The 15,275-nt window shown below is 36.5% G+C and overlaps 1 protein-coding gene across 1 annotated transcript in view; it reads left to right on the forward strand.

Moving 5' to 3' along the window:
* tasora (transcription activation suppressor a) overlaps positions 1-15,275 on the forward strand; it is a 118,043-nt gene that overhangs the window by 68,204 nt on the left and 34,564 nt on the right. Inside the window, exons 9-16 of the mRNA XM_065259366.2 lie at positions 6,122-6,227; positions 6,312-6,415; positions 8,072-8,175; positions 8,254-8,326; positions 8,399-8,476; positions 9,099-9,710; positions 12,924-13,294; positions 13,639-13,762. Coding sequence (XP_065115438.1) covers positions 6,122-6,227; positions 6,312-6,415; positions 8,072-8,175; positions 8,254-8,326; positions 8,399-8,476; positions 9,099-9,710; positions 12,924-13,294; positions 13,639-13,762 — 1,572 coding nt within the window. The remainder of the gene's footprint in view (positions 1-6,121; positions 6,228-6,311; positions 6,416-8,071; positions 8,176-8,253; positions 8,327-8,398; positions 8,477-9,098; positions 9,711-12,923; positions 13,295-13,638; positions 13,763-15,275) is intronic.

The following is a 15,275-nucleotide window of genomic DNA, read 5'->3' on the forward strand; positions in this document are numbered from 1 at the left end:
CTTTTCATGTTTTGGCAAACGTGATCTGCCGACAGGTCTCACTAACGCACGTATAGACTATTGTACTTTATTCCTGAATCCCATTCATTCAGATAGCCTATGGATTTTTTTCCATTCGGCGGAATAAAATAATCAAATTAAGACAGCTGAATATCATACACTGTTAAGACTGGACAAAAACGGTTAGTTTTGTAGGTGTTCAGCTTGGGAGTTATACTCGGTTTAACAAAAAATGGGAATAATAATACAACAGAATATTTGGAATTGGGGCAAGCAGAACATGAATTCACAAATCACAAAAAATGTAAAATTAGATAAATTAGTTAATGATATTGCGCAAATGCTCTCGGTCTCTTCAAGGTCTACGCGAATTAGAGTTTTGTTATAAGACTCCGTTATACATCACGTTTTTGAAACTGTAATAATTGCTTTCTTCAAATTAATATTATTTGCATTTAACATCAACTTAAAAAAATTTACGTTTTACGCCTAACTTGAACTATGATGTACTTACTATTTTTACATTGATATTATTTGAGTAAATGTAGGCAAAAAAATAAATTAATAGTAAGTAGAACAAATGTTAATTTAAAAAAATCCCATATAGCCAACAGGTTTTAATCAGCAACAGAGAAACTGCGCCTTTTGCCGATGAAAAACACCTCAGAAACTCCTCGAATTTATGAATTAATACACTCACAATATGATTTAATTTACTTACTACAAAAATATAACTCATTATACAAATTTATTCAACACCATTGCACACTTTATATCGAGTTTCATACCATGTAAAGGAAAACATGATAATATAAAAAGTACAGTAATGCAGAAAAGCGCATTACAACCATGTCCAAGCTATTAAAAAACGTTCAGATGCAAAAATGAACTAAATGTACAATTACATAAACTAGTTAATGATATTGCGCAAATGCTCTCGGTCTCTTCAAGGTCTACGCGAATAGAGGTTTGTTATAAGACTCAGTTATACATCACGTCTCTTCTAATTGCACAGAAAAAATGAATCAAATGATCCGCATTTTAGTCGGATTTTTATGGAGAATAGGCTATGTGACCGTTTAACCCACGTGGACCGAACAAGAAAACGTATGCTTTCATGGAGTCCGTGTATGACATCTATTTTATTTAGTTTTACATATTTTTATTTATATGCATTTAATAATACCGTAAGATCACAATGTATACACTGTAAAAAATTATTCAGTGGCTTTGTAAATGTAGGCTATCTAAAATAAATGATTAAAGTAACTTAATAAAATCTTTTAATTTCAGTTATGTGGTTTTTTTTAGTTAGACAAACCAAAATTAATGACTAGAAATAGATATTTTGTTTAAAATGTACATATTTTATTTGATGTATACGCCTTAATAATATAAGTATTTAATTTACAGATTATTTTAATCAATATATTTGATAATGTCAGAATTATATATTTAAGTTTTTAAACCTGTAATAATTGCTTTCTTCAAATTAATATTATTTGTATTTAACAACAACTTAAAAAAATTTACGTTTTACGCCTAACTTGAACTATGATTTACTTACTATTTTTACATTGATATTATTTGAGTAAATGTAGGCAAATAAATAAAATAATAAGTAGAACAAATGTTAATTTTAAAAAATCATATAGCCAACGGGTTTTAATCAGCAACAGAGAAACTGCGCCTTTTGCCGATGACAAACACCTCAGAAACTCCTCGAATTGAATATTTACACTTACAACATGATTTTATTTACTTACTACAAAATATAACACATTATACAAATTTATTCAACATCATTGCACACTTTATATCGAGTTTCATACCATGTAAAGGAAAACATGATAATATAAAAAGTACAATAATGCAGAAAAGCGCATTACAATCAAGCTATTAAAAACGCTCAGATGCAAAGATAAACTAAATGTACAATTAGATAAACTAGTAAATGATATTGCGCAAATGCTCTCGGTTTCTTCAAAGGTCTTTGCGAATTATTTTGTTATAAGACTCCGTTATCATCACGTCTCTTCTACTGTAAGTGTACACAAAAAAAAATAAGACGAATGATCCGCGTTTAAGTCAGATTTTTATGAAAAATATTTGACTGTTTATGTAACTGGCAAAAGAAAACTTCGCCAACCAAATGTTTGTCAAAAAGCTTGCATGTGACATCAAAGTACTGCCAATGCACCAAGAATCCCTGTCATGTTACTTCAATATCATATAGAATGCTTAAAGCATAAAGTCGAGCACACATTGTCGTAGTAGGCTATGCCCTACTTGAAACACGACTGCCCTCTACAGGTTTTTTATTTCCTGCGTCCCCCACCAATTCCCCCTTCTGCGGGATCTCGCAGAATTTCGGAAGTGCTCGCGGCATTCTGCTTTCAGAGACGCGCATTTTTAAAGGCCACATCTGTAATGTATTTCCAAATCTAAACCCATCTTATGCGGAATGTTGCCTAATAGACTGCAACACGATAAAACCAATGGATTAAACGGGCACCTTAAGAATGTGTAAAAGACGCACCGGCCAAAGCAGGTCTCGCACTGTTTTTGTTCTAGAACAAATGCAGCAAAGATATTTAATGCTTGTATGAGGCATATAGGCCTACGCTGAGTTTTATTTATTTATGATGAGGTGCGTTCTAATTAACAATGCAATGCAAGTGAACGCGCCGTGCCGGCCCCTTCATGCACGGCCCGGTAATTATATACTCTGCTATATTTGCTTTTTATTTAATAAATACATGCATTTGGTTGATGAAACATTTATTAAAATTAAGATACAATTTATACAAAATGAAATTCACTTCAAAGAAATGCTTTCTACAAAGCAAAACTTTTTAGGACAATTTTATTTACTATTCGAATAAAGAAATTTATAAAAAAAATAGCCTGTAGCATTTACTTTTCGCAAACCTTGTGAGCATGCGAAACCAAACGCAGTGACCTCGCGCCAAATGTTTTTTTTATTGGTTTATAAAGTACAAACAGACCAGTTATGAAAAACTGAGTGTGAGGGATTTGTTCACTTCACACAAAAAGATGATCAACTGATGACTAACTGTAGTAGGGTTTAGTCCACTGTCTATAATAGCCTAATTTACAGATCCCTTTTTTTAACCGACAACTTTGACCGGTTAACGTTGATACGGTCAACCATCGGTCAAACGGTCATCGGTTAACATCCCTAATCTGTATAAAAGTGTAGAGAGGTTTAGATTTTTTTTGTCTCAGCTCATTATCTCTAATGTGATCGTGTGTGTGCCATACGGTAATGACCTGAATAGCCATGCAAACTTGATCACACCCCCTCAAACTATAGTCCCTTTCACACAGACATTCCCGAAAATACATGGAAAATGCACCCTGAATTTTTCCGGGATTGTTTTTTTTTTGTTCATTCAAACTGCCAATGATTTGCCGGAATCTGCAAGGTCCCGGAAAGACACATGACCTGTTTAAAGTCCAACACTTTCTTCTAAGCAGCGTCTGAAGTTTGCATATTATTTATTATTTCTCTCTCCACAAGCCACTTGCATGCATTTTTGTTTATGATAAGACTATAAAGGAGCGTATGACGCGCCATTCTATGCTGGTGAATGATCTCAGCTTCAGAGTGGATATTTGACCAGATCCCTGATCTCTGCTTTAATCCAGTTTTCAGACATTTCTCATCGTGATTATTAATGTGCATTTAAAACCCCTGTTTTGAGGAGCTGAACGATATATCTTGTTGGGGTGATGCGCTGGCATTTTTGTTTATTATAAGCTCAAATGAGCACATGACGCAAAATTCTTTATGCTGCTGAATGATCTCCGCTTCAGTGCGGTAAGTGACGAGCTAACTTACCTGATATCTGCATCAGTCCAGTTTGCTGACATTTCTCGTCGTGAATGTTGATCTGCATGTAAATTCATCATTTTAAATAGTTGAACCATAACTTCATGTTGCCGTGACACGTTCTTTACAGCATTGTTTATGCGTCTCATTTTTCATTTACTGATAACTGCTTCAGTCTAGTTTGCGACATTTCTCGAATTGAATGTTGATCCGCATGTAAATCTCTTGTTTTAAAGAGCTAAACCATAACTTTTCTTGTGATGACACCCAGAAGATTTTTGGGACATGTTTGCGTTCACACAGAAGCTTGTCTGGCAATTTTACGGGTATTTTCTGGGACCAAAGGTCTGTGTGAATGGGGTTATACAGTCTTTACTGGTAAATTCCTGGTAAATTGCAGTTAACAGACCATGTGTGAACAGAACCTTTCTGTTAAACTGTGCTGCTAACTTACCAGTAAGAGCAGGGGTGTCCAACATACGATGATGATTTATACAGTAATATTAAATACATATTTCAGGCGGATGTCTAGTTTGTTTTTAATATGAGATACTTGTGGAAAACAGCAAAACGCGGAACATAGACTAAACACGGTGCCCAACAATCTTGCTGTTTTATGTTACTGCTCCGCTAAAGATCCACCGATTCTGGTAATCCACTTCGTGTTTTCCTGCCCGCTCCGCAGCATCTCTGTGTCCACTCTCTACCTGGAGAGCGAAGACGACAGTTTCTGAAGTTCGTTGCATTAACAGGTAGATTCATTACATTATATCAGTTGATAAACCGCAGAATTAGTAATTTGGAAGTTTGTTTATGTATTTCTTCCGGTAATGATTTGCTGTCGGTGTTCTAAAAGTGCTAACAACTTAGCAAGCAAACAACAACAAAATATCCACATTCTTAGTATTAACGTTACAATGCTTGTCTAATCGATTTAATGTTCCTGATCAGATCTAAGTTAATATAAACACAAAATTTGCTGTTGTTGGCACACTCTGTAGACAAAAAATACAAAAAACACCAATGCCTTCAGAAAATATAGACAGAGAACGGAAAGGGAGGCTGCTAAAGGCAGTTTAACATTGCAAACATGGATTCAAAGCTCCATCAACCCAGCAGGTAATCATATTGAATATTTAGCAGATTGTCACACTTTAATTCGTGTTATTATATTCCCCATTATAATCACTTGTCTAAGTTGATTCTAGTAATATAACACATCATATTTATAATACTTCATTAAAACCATAATAATAGTACTACCCCCTTGGTGCCCTTTTTGGTTTGGGCCACTGCCCCATCTAGCATTTTCCTTTTCTAAATGACTGTTCTCATTACAAATATATTCCAAAGAAAAGTGAATGGTTTATAAATAATTTTGGCATTAAGGGATAATTTTGTTAAGGTTTTATGCAAAAGAAGTAAAATAAAGGTTTTTCAACCCAAGGCCAGTGGGTCTAGTATGAGTGTGACTTATGAATTGTAGTTTTTACAGAGCTGTGTGTTTCACCAGTTTTCTTGCTAATTAATTAGTTTGTTTAGTTCATTTTAACACAATTATACGCACACTAAGGTTTAACAAAATTATCTAGCCCTCACATTGTGCCATTATTTACCATCCGGCCCTCAGCCTAAAATGAGTTTGACACCTCTGAGTAAGAGAGATTGTAAAATAGATTAGTGCTATGTGTGAACGGAGAACAAGGATTACAGGATGACATCAGAACGCGACAGCTTTGGGCCAATCACATAATTTTTTAAAACAAATGGTGCATTTTTCTCGCACTGTTTACAGACGTTTTCACAAGCATGCTGCTTAAAAGTCGAGCACACCAAGTTCACACTCACATTTCTTCACCAAAGTTTACCATATATTTGCCGAATTGCCCACGTCCTTGCCACAGAAGTGAAAACAACAAAATAAGGACCATGGATATGAAGTCATAACCCGCCATTGTTTACAAATACAACACTATCTTTTTTTAGCTTGTTGCTATAAATCAATTTTTTCTGCACTAAACAAGTGAACTATATCTAGATATTTTCAGAGATGATAGAAAGATGTTTTAGAATAATAATTTAATGAAAACCCAATCTTGACAAAAAAAGTACATTTAACATTTTTTTGTTTTTCTGAAAATGTTCCTATGGGTATTCCCAGAACGCATCACATATCTGTGAGTGTGTTTTTTTTCATTCAGACAATGTCGTTTCATGTGTAGTTTTATTAAATTCACAATGTAATTTGTTCTATTCTTGTGATAGGCAGGCGCAGCTACACAGTCTGGCAAGGACATTTCATAAATGGAGGCAAGGTTGTATACCAGGCCTGCCTTCGATCCCACTATCAACCTTTCCTGCCATACAAACTGTGAGTCCCATACACAAAAACTGTTTTCCTGAGTTACTGACAATGTGCACGTTGAATCACTTGTGTCACTGGCTCTTGTTTCAGGCCGGAGAAAATTGAGATTGGTAAAGTTATGCAGCTGGAGCAGGTGAAACAGAAGATCCCATCTGCTCTATTCTCCTGGAAGCTTTACACAGGCAGCCATGAAGGTTTGATCACCTGTTTAACACAGGGTTTTTCCTGCATTGAGAATTTGGAGGCAGCCACCTCCACCAAATTTTAGGGTGCCTCTAGCTCGCAACAGGTGTTTTTGTCGTGTCATCACGGAAAACACTAACAATTTAGTTGGACCTTATTGAGGCTGTTTACACTTGGCATTAACATGCGTTTTCGTCGATCGGATCACAAGTGGACGACGTTAATGCCAGGTGTAAACGGTGTTCAAAACGTTTTGAACGCGTCCACTTTCGACCACTTTCAACCACATTCAGAGGTAGTCGAAACCACTTTCGATCGGATCGCTTTGGAGTTGCGGAACGCAATGTGGTTGAATGCGTTCGAACAGCCACACGCGACCGCCTTCTCTCCGCCCATTTATCTAATCTGAGGTATTAAACACTAATTTTACGTCTTTTTTTGACTTCTGGCATGAACATACGGTGAACAGCGCTATTTTTAGCCTTTCATTGATAAAACTACTGCGGGTGTTCTCCGTAGTTTCGTTTTGAAAGCGTGAAAGTTGCCCGATCCTATTTCATCCATTGCGCTGAAAATTCAGAGAAAGCTCCAACAAATAAACGTACAAAACACTGTGCAGCATGTATACTTGCTAAACAAGCAGCGGGCTCCGACATAATATAAGTTTGCGTCCATATAAACTCATAATTACTCCCGCTCGCGTTTGAATGACAGCAGAGAGACTCGCCCACCGTCTCACAGACCACCCCCTCACAGTATTCAGGACAGAAGTGGTCGAAAGTGGACAAAAGAGATGGATTTAAATACCAGGTGTAAACGTAATGTGTCTCTCTCGTCCACTTGTGATCCGATCGATGAAAACACATCTTAAAACCAAGTGTAAACAGCCCCATTGAGTGAAATGCATAACGGAGGACATAAGAGCTTTTCTCCTAAATTTTTTTATTCTTAAATAAGACTTATTAGTAAGATGCAAATGCAAAATATTGACAAATTACAAGTTAAACTTATAGTTATTTATCTACAAAATCATTTATTTTTAACTTTTATAAAGTGATGCATTCATACAAATATTATATAATATTAAATAATAGAAGTCACACACTGCACAGTTTGACTCCGTTTGTATATAGTAGATAAAAGCTGAGGGGAAATATTATTTTATGTAAGGGCTTCATATGATTTTTAAATCATATCCAGCACTTTGCCTGCAGAGATGTCCACTAGTTTTTGAAGAGTTTTAATGATGAACAATTGATTAAATGCGCTGTCTGTAGGATTGATAGTAGCTGAATATGGTATTGCAGTATATTTTCTAAATATTGGAGATGTTTTTCATCCCCTCTCGAGTTGCCAGACACTGTAGGATGCAACTGACAACGAAAAGCATAAGTTAATCGGCTCATTTTCACGTATGCCATGTTTTTGTTGGTTGGAAATTACACACACGTGTGGATTTTAATAACTCAATCTGCAGCTCATTTTCGAGGTTGCGTCCACTGGAGGTCACATTTATGGCTCATTTAAGCAACCGTAATAACTCGAAACACACTATTGTGTACATTTTAATCATTGAAGAATTTTGAGGATGCAAAAGCTGAAACAAATTTTAACTCATGCTTGTAGGTATGAGATGTTTGCTAAATCCTGTCCATGGTTTACTGTAGTGTATAAGAGTGGCATGTACAGCAGCATGTTCGAGGTCCTGGAGAAAGACAAGTCTCCCAAGAGTTTGACTGCATTGCTGCAGAAACTGGAGGAAAATGGGCTGGTAGGTGTCACAGTATTTAATCCTGATTCATATTTTAAATTATCCATGCAGGAGCTGATCATTGTGTCATATGTTTAGGTGTTGGTGAATATGGTGAACAACAAAGGTTTTCTCTTTTTCCTGTCTGCCAGCCAGATGGCCAACTTGAGTGGTATGGTTTTATGATAATAGTAGTGTATAAGACTAACAGTTTATATTTGTAACAGTTTAATTACTTTTATAGAGCGACGGGGCAATTGGAAAACGTCATCGTTGCAAGCTCTTTTCATTTATCGTGAGAAACGTGACCTTTTAAACAGCTGTGAGTATTTTAAAAGAAATGTAATTTTTGCCTTCTGTACACTGCAAAAAATGACTTTCTTACTTAGTATTTTTGTCTTGTTTTCATTAGAAATATCTAAAAATTCTTAAATTAAGATGTATTTTCTTGATTAGCAAAATGACCTAAGAAAATAATACTAGTTTTTAGACAAAAAATATACAATTTAAGTGAATTTGTGCTTAAAACAAGCAAAAATATCTGCCAATGGGGTGAGAAAATTTTACTTGAATTAAGTGTTTAAGAAAAAAGAAATCTTATTTCACAATTTTTTCTCACCCCATTGGCAGATCATTTTGCTTGTTTTAAGAACAATTTCACTTAAATTGTATATTATTTGTCATAAAACTAGACTAATTTACTTAGGTCATTTTGCTCATCAAGAAAAAGCATCTTAATTTAAGAATTTTTAGATATTTTTACTGAAAACAAGACAAAATACTAAGTAAGAAAGTCATTTTTTGCAGTGTACAGTTTAAAGGTCCGGTTTTTCCTGTGTTTTTGAATATGTGATTGCGTTTAAGGTGTGCAATATAATGTGTTCATGTTTTCTGTGTGAAAAAACTAAGTATTTTTGACACTATTTACTTACCTCTACATACAGCACCAAATCCCTCTGAAGTTTTTGAACCTCTATCCTCTGAGATGTGTAATCCCATCCTGCCCCAGCATGATTTATTCATCCCCGCCCTCCACTATGCCCTCAACAAGGCCCGAAGTGACTCTTCTGCTGACCCTAGTACTGCTGTAGAGCAGCACATTCATGACTGTCTTACAAATCTCAAGGAAGGCAATTTCCTGCAGCGCATGAGGATAGTCTACAATCCTAAACTGGATGTCAGGGAAAAGCTGTTCCCTGCTCCTAGAAAAAAGATCAATTGGGAAGGCTTCATGCGGTCATACATCTACAACCCGAAAGTGTACACAATAGTTCTGGAGAGAGTAAAGAATAAGATGGAGGAGCTCAGAGTTCAGACTACTCAAAGAACTAAGAAAACAGACCCTCATGCTGACCCGGAGAAAGTGAAAGAACTGTTGAAACTCATTCAGCTGAACAAGAGGCACTCAAAGGAAAAATTATCTTGTGCAGACGAAACAGGAAGTCCAGTGGCAATGGAAGACACCTACATGCTAAAGAGGAAGATAGAATTGGACTCCCTTGATGGAAACTCGAAGCGTCAGAGAAATCAACTCTTAAATGAGGAGTTCAGTGAAGGTACAAAGAATAATGATAATCTTGTGCTAGAAAACTTAGGGGCTGATCACACTGAACATGTTTTTTACTATTTACAAAGTGCGGTGCATTTTTTTATTTATTGCTAATGCTAAGTAACCACAAAGGCAGTTGTCCTTGCAGTTGTTTGCTTGCCTTTATTGAGGTTGAGAGTTGCACAAACAAGCAGGAGACTGTGAGTGAGTGCAGTCTCCGTTTGTTCCATGCAACTGTAAACTTCTGTCACCACTACGGAAAGCCCACCTCTCCCCTCATTCGATTGGACAATGGAAAAACGTGAATGACATTGGCCACTTTTCCGCTCTGAGTGCTGCTTCAAAAACGTCTGTCACCTTACTGCTCCACGAGTGCCCGGTCTTCTATGCGCATGTATCTCGGTGTATACTTTCAAACCATACATGGCTAACTCATGAATGAGTTTGCACACACACAAAGCAGCGTTTCCAAAGACCAGTTACTTACCTATGTATTGTTGGTTCCTCCTTTGTTTTGCAATGTAAACTTCTTAAAGCACTGTTTAGTACGTGCAAAGATCATTTATGTTCAGATTGTCAGCTCCATATGGTCTATGCCGAACTGAAAGATGAGCATCACCAGGAAAGCAAGACCTTGCACACATCTGGGGCAGTACAGGCGACACAAGGTGTAGAGCTGAATGTGTGAAGCTAAGGTGCATCCAAGGGACAACAGCAAATGACTGGTCATTGGTTTTGTATGTGTGCAGCTCTTTCAGGCATCAGCTCTGTAAGGTCTGAGAGGCTATACACGGAGAGAGAATTGAGCTGATTTGTGAATGAGTTATGCAAATACAAAGCAGCTTTACCTAGGACTTGTCAGTTATCTGTGTATAGTTGGTTTGTCATTTTCTATTCTTAAACAACATGCTGTTTTGTATGTGTGAAGTTCATTCACGCATCAGCTCCATGTGGTCTGAAAGGAATGCTGCTCAGCTCAATGTACAGAGTATAGATGCAGAGAGAAAGGCACATTTCACTGGGAAAGACCTGGCACTCGTGGGGCAGTACACGTGACCCAGAATGTGTACAGATGTGAAGCTAAGGTTGCTAGATTTGTCCTTAGTCGTTTTTGTAAAAAGAAAAACTAGTCTAAAAGGGTCTAAAGGTAACTTAATTTAGCAATAAAGTATGTTGGCAACACTGGCTCAGACATTCTCCATTATGTGATCAAGTAAACCCCACCCACTGATTAACATAGAATTTGCATAGTTACAAGTTGACTTTGAAAATGAGAATGAAAGCGAAAAATAGAAATAAAAGGACATAAAATGATAAGTGAATTTTACATTTTGAATGATATTTTTATATATTAGTGTACATATTTTGCGTACATTTTTACAGTGCCCTCCATAAGTATTGGAACATTTTGTGTTATTTTAGTTGTTTTTTCCAAAATTTCTTCTGGTTACAGTCATTTAACAAATATTGGCTTAAAGTGCACACTTTCGGGTTTATTTAAAGGGTGTTCACATCCAGACCGTATGAAGGGTTTAGGAATTACAGCTGTTTTATATGTAGCTCCCTCTTTTTAAAGTGTTCAAAAGTAATGGAACAGTTGACTTAAAAGCTATTTTATGGACAGGTATTGTCTATTTGTTAAATAATTTCCTCATAAATGAAGGTCTGTAGTTGATTTTAAGTGTTACATTTGCATTTGGAGGCTTTTGCTCTAAACCCACATCAAGTGCTGCAGGGAGATCTCCATATAAGTTATACAGACCATATTTAGGTTTCAAATACACAACAAATCCATCAGAGAGATAGCAGGAACATTAGGAGTGGCCAGATCAACAATTTGGTACATCCTGACTAAAAAAACACACACTGGTGAGCTCAGCAACATAAAAATCCTGTATGTCTATATAAAATAACAGTGGTGGATAATCTCATTATCCTCTACACATGAAAAAGAAAAACCCCATCACAAAATCTAGAAGTGAAATTTTGATCTGAATGCTTCTGTCTTTTGTTACATCACCAAAAAACACCAGCGATCCATTGCCTTAAAACGCCATGCATGGAAATGCAATTCCACTGCCTGAACACAATTTTACTGAAGATGTTGTCTGCTGATATCATGAGATGTTCTTGACCTTCTCCATCATTTTTATTCTCATTAGTTTTATACATGTTGATATTAATTTAACCTCTCCAAATAAGCCTTCTATAGAGCTTATCTTACTTTTTTTAGGAGTCTAATCTCCTCTTCCTATTCTTGAGGCTTTTGGTATCTTGTGGTGAACCCTCTGTATTTCTCCTTGTAATCTTCTCTTTATTGTTTTGATTGACAATGACATTTTTACCTCCTGTAGAGTGTTCTTCATTTTGTCTGGACATTGTAAATGGGTTTTTTCTTTATCATGGAGAGGATAATGCGATCATCCAGTATTTTTATCTTATATGGACGTCCTGAATTTTTTTGGTTGCTGAGCTCACCAGTGAGTTTTTTTTTTCTCAGAATGTAACAAATTGTTGATCTCTGGCATCTATTAATATTAATCCTTTCTGACTGATGGATTTGTTGTGTTTTTAAAACCTAAATATGGTCTGTATCACTTGCATGGAGATCTCCCTGAAGCACATAATGTGGGTTCAGAGCCAAAGCTTCCAAATGTAAATGCAACACTTAAAATCAACTCCAGGCCTTTAACATCCTTCATTAATGAGGAAATTATTTGACAAATAGACAATACCTGTCCATAAAATAGCCTTCAAGTCAACTGTTTCATTACTTTTGTCCGCTTTAAAAAAGGGGAGCTACATATTAAACTGCTGCAGTTCCTAAAACCTTCATCCAATTTAGACCCTCTATACCCTCTAAATAAAGCTGAGAGTGTGCACTTTAAGCCAATATTCATTATATGACTGTAACTGGAATATTTTTTGGTAAAAAGCTAAAATATCCCAAAATGTCCATTTGTTCCAATACTTATGGAGGGCACTGTATATAATGAAATCGTAAATCTGTTTTTCATTTTTTATTTGTATCATTCATAATTTTATTTTAAAATTTCCAAAAAAACTTTCATAGAGTACTACTGTACAAGAGATTTAATAACATTAAAGAAATTGATTGCTGTATTAACACAAATTTGTATGAACATCATCTATGCTACTTACGCTTGTGTGCAAACGTTACATGCTGTTGGTTGTTCATCTAATATTCTCTCATTATCAGGGGAGAGGTCGTGCAGTCCATCCTTAGGCTGTGTCCTAAACAGCGCTGGCCTCCAGGACACAGACCTGAGAAAGGATAAAACTCAGGGTGCGCTAAAAATCATGGAGGTGCTGGACAGCTTAGGAAAGACGAGTCTTGACACAGACCTGCGCAAGGAGAAGGCTCAGGGTGCTCTGGAAGTCATTAAGCTGATAGACAATCTGACCCGAGGCACAGCAGAGTCGCCAAAAATGAAAGAGGTGGAAACAGCAGACATTTCTGATGCATCACTGTATGACAGCATGTTAAGACTCGGCCTCCCGACTGACCGTGACATCGACCTGAGAAAACCGTTTACTGATGAAGAACCAGATAGGACTGACTGTCTTGAGGTAATGTCTATTACTGTGCTTTAACCCGGTGATTCTTAACCCGGTGTACTGGGCCCCCAAAGAGATTTTAAAATATTATAAAATTATAAATTATATTGGATCAACTTGAAGTATGTAAAATAAGTGAAACTAATAATTACTTCTTGTTGTATAAGTTTAATTTACACTGTGACCTGAACAAATGTAAAGAAATCTTTAATTGCATGTATTTGAATGTCATCGAAATGCCATCGTAGCTGTAGTGCTGCTGTGCCTGATGTTTGTTATCTCTTAAAATGGTTGATAGTTTTGTTTTCATTCTTCAAGTCATTCAGTTTAAATAAAAGTCATGTAATCTGTTTTAGGAGACCTCTGGAAGCTTGAGTAGTTTAGAAGCATTTAGCCCATGCTCAGATTCTGGAGGACAACAACGTGGTGTCAACCTGCTCGGGGAAAAGACAATCCCATGGGTACTGATACCAATCACAGGTAAACTTATTGTTTCTTATATTTGATAGTTTTTGTAACTACCGTACTTTCCGGACTACAAACCGCACCGGAGTACAAGCCTCAAAAATGCGCCGGAGTACAAGCCTCAAAAATGCGCCGGAGTACAAGCCTCAAAAATGCGCCGGAGTAAAAAGCCTAAAAAAAATGCGCCTGAGTACAAGCCTCAAAAATGCGCCGGAAAGGCAAGTTATTCAACTAGACAAAAGCAGACAGAACAGCAGGCTGAATAGATGTCTGTACGTTAAAAGTAATAGTATCAGTTATTTAAACAATAAACCATAGCATACAGAACTTACCTGGAAGGTTGAATAGGCTAAATTAACCGAACAAGCCAACTAGCGTGAAGTTCGCATTCTCGTCATTCCACATTACAGAATCCATTGAATTGCATAATTACAGAAGCAGCATAATGTGGACTCTCGCGGCTGTAGACGGTAATGTTGTCTCTTGCCTCATAAATGTAAAAATTTATTCATACTGACTTACAAGGCGCACCTGACTGTAAGACGCAACACCAGCCAAGTTATGAACAAAACGCGGTTTACGGTAACCTTGTGCCTAATTTTAAGCCGAATTACAGAAATATTCACCCCAACATTTCTCTCTTTAAGCATAATGTGGACAACATTCATTTAACAATCTTAGGGTGGGTTGCACCAACAAGGATTAGGCCTAAATCTGGTTTAAATCAAAGCTTATTTAAAAATTTTGTTGCACCAAACTTTAAACCTGTTTAAAAATAATCAGGTTTTCATTTAAACTGTCATTTTGATTCAGGTTTAAGTTTTACAGTAAACCTAGATTATAAATCTCAGTGAGGGATTAACTTTAAACTTGCATATGAGGAAGTTTAAATATGTTTATAAAAATATTTTTTTTACAATTAAATGTCTGGCTAAATGATTAGAAACATATACCGCGAGCGTGTTGGCGCTATTCAAAGATGCGTTTATTATAACGTCTCAACAAAGTGAGTTTGGCGGCTCAAAAAGATTATTAACCGCACCGGTGACAGCTACCGATTAGGGATGCACCGATACTGGCATCGGGTATCGGCCTCGATACCACATTTTCTAAAGTACTCGTTAAAAGTCCCCCGATACCTGGAATCGATACCACGGTCTGAGAAATGTCTATGTTTGAGCGGCGTGTAAGGGGTTAACGCCTCTTGTGTTGTCCAAAGAGGCAGAGTTTACAACAAACTGGAAAACTAGTCCTTTGTTTTTTTGTTAAATTATATGACTAAAGCTGTTACCTGTAAATTTAAATCATGTTTTTTTATTAAGTACTCCGTATCGGTATCGGCAAGTACTGAAATGCAAGTACTCGTACTTGTATTCAAAAAAGTGGTATCGGTGCATCCCTACTACCGATGCTCGTATGTGCTTCTCCTCTGTAATGCGCGCTCCAGTCAGACGAAGGACAGTAAATGAACGGACACATGGTGGCGCTTCATGACAAATGCGTCGACACATCTTGTTCATTTTATCAC

Source organism: Paramisgurnus dabryanus, chromosome 24 (genome assembly GCF_030506205.2).
Source record: "Paramisgurnus dabryanus chromosome 24, PD_genome_1.1, whole genome shotgun sequence".
NCBI classification, from domain to species: Eukaryota; Metazoa; Chordata; class Actinopteri; order Cypriniformes; family Cobitidae; genus Paramisgurnus; species Paramisgurnus dabryanus.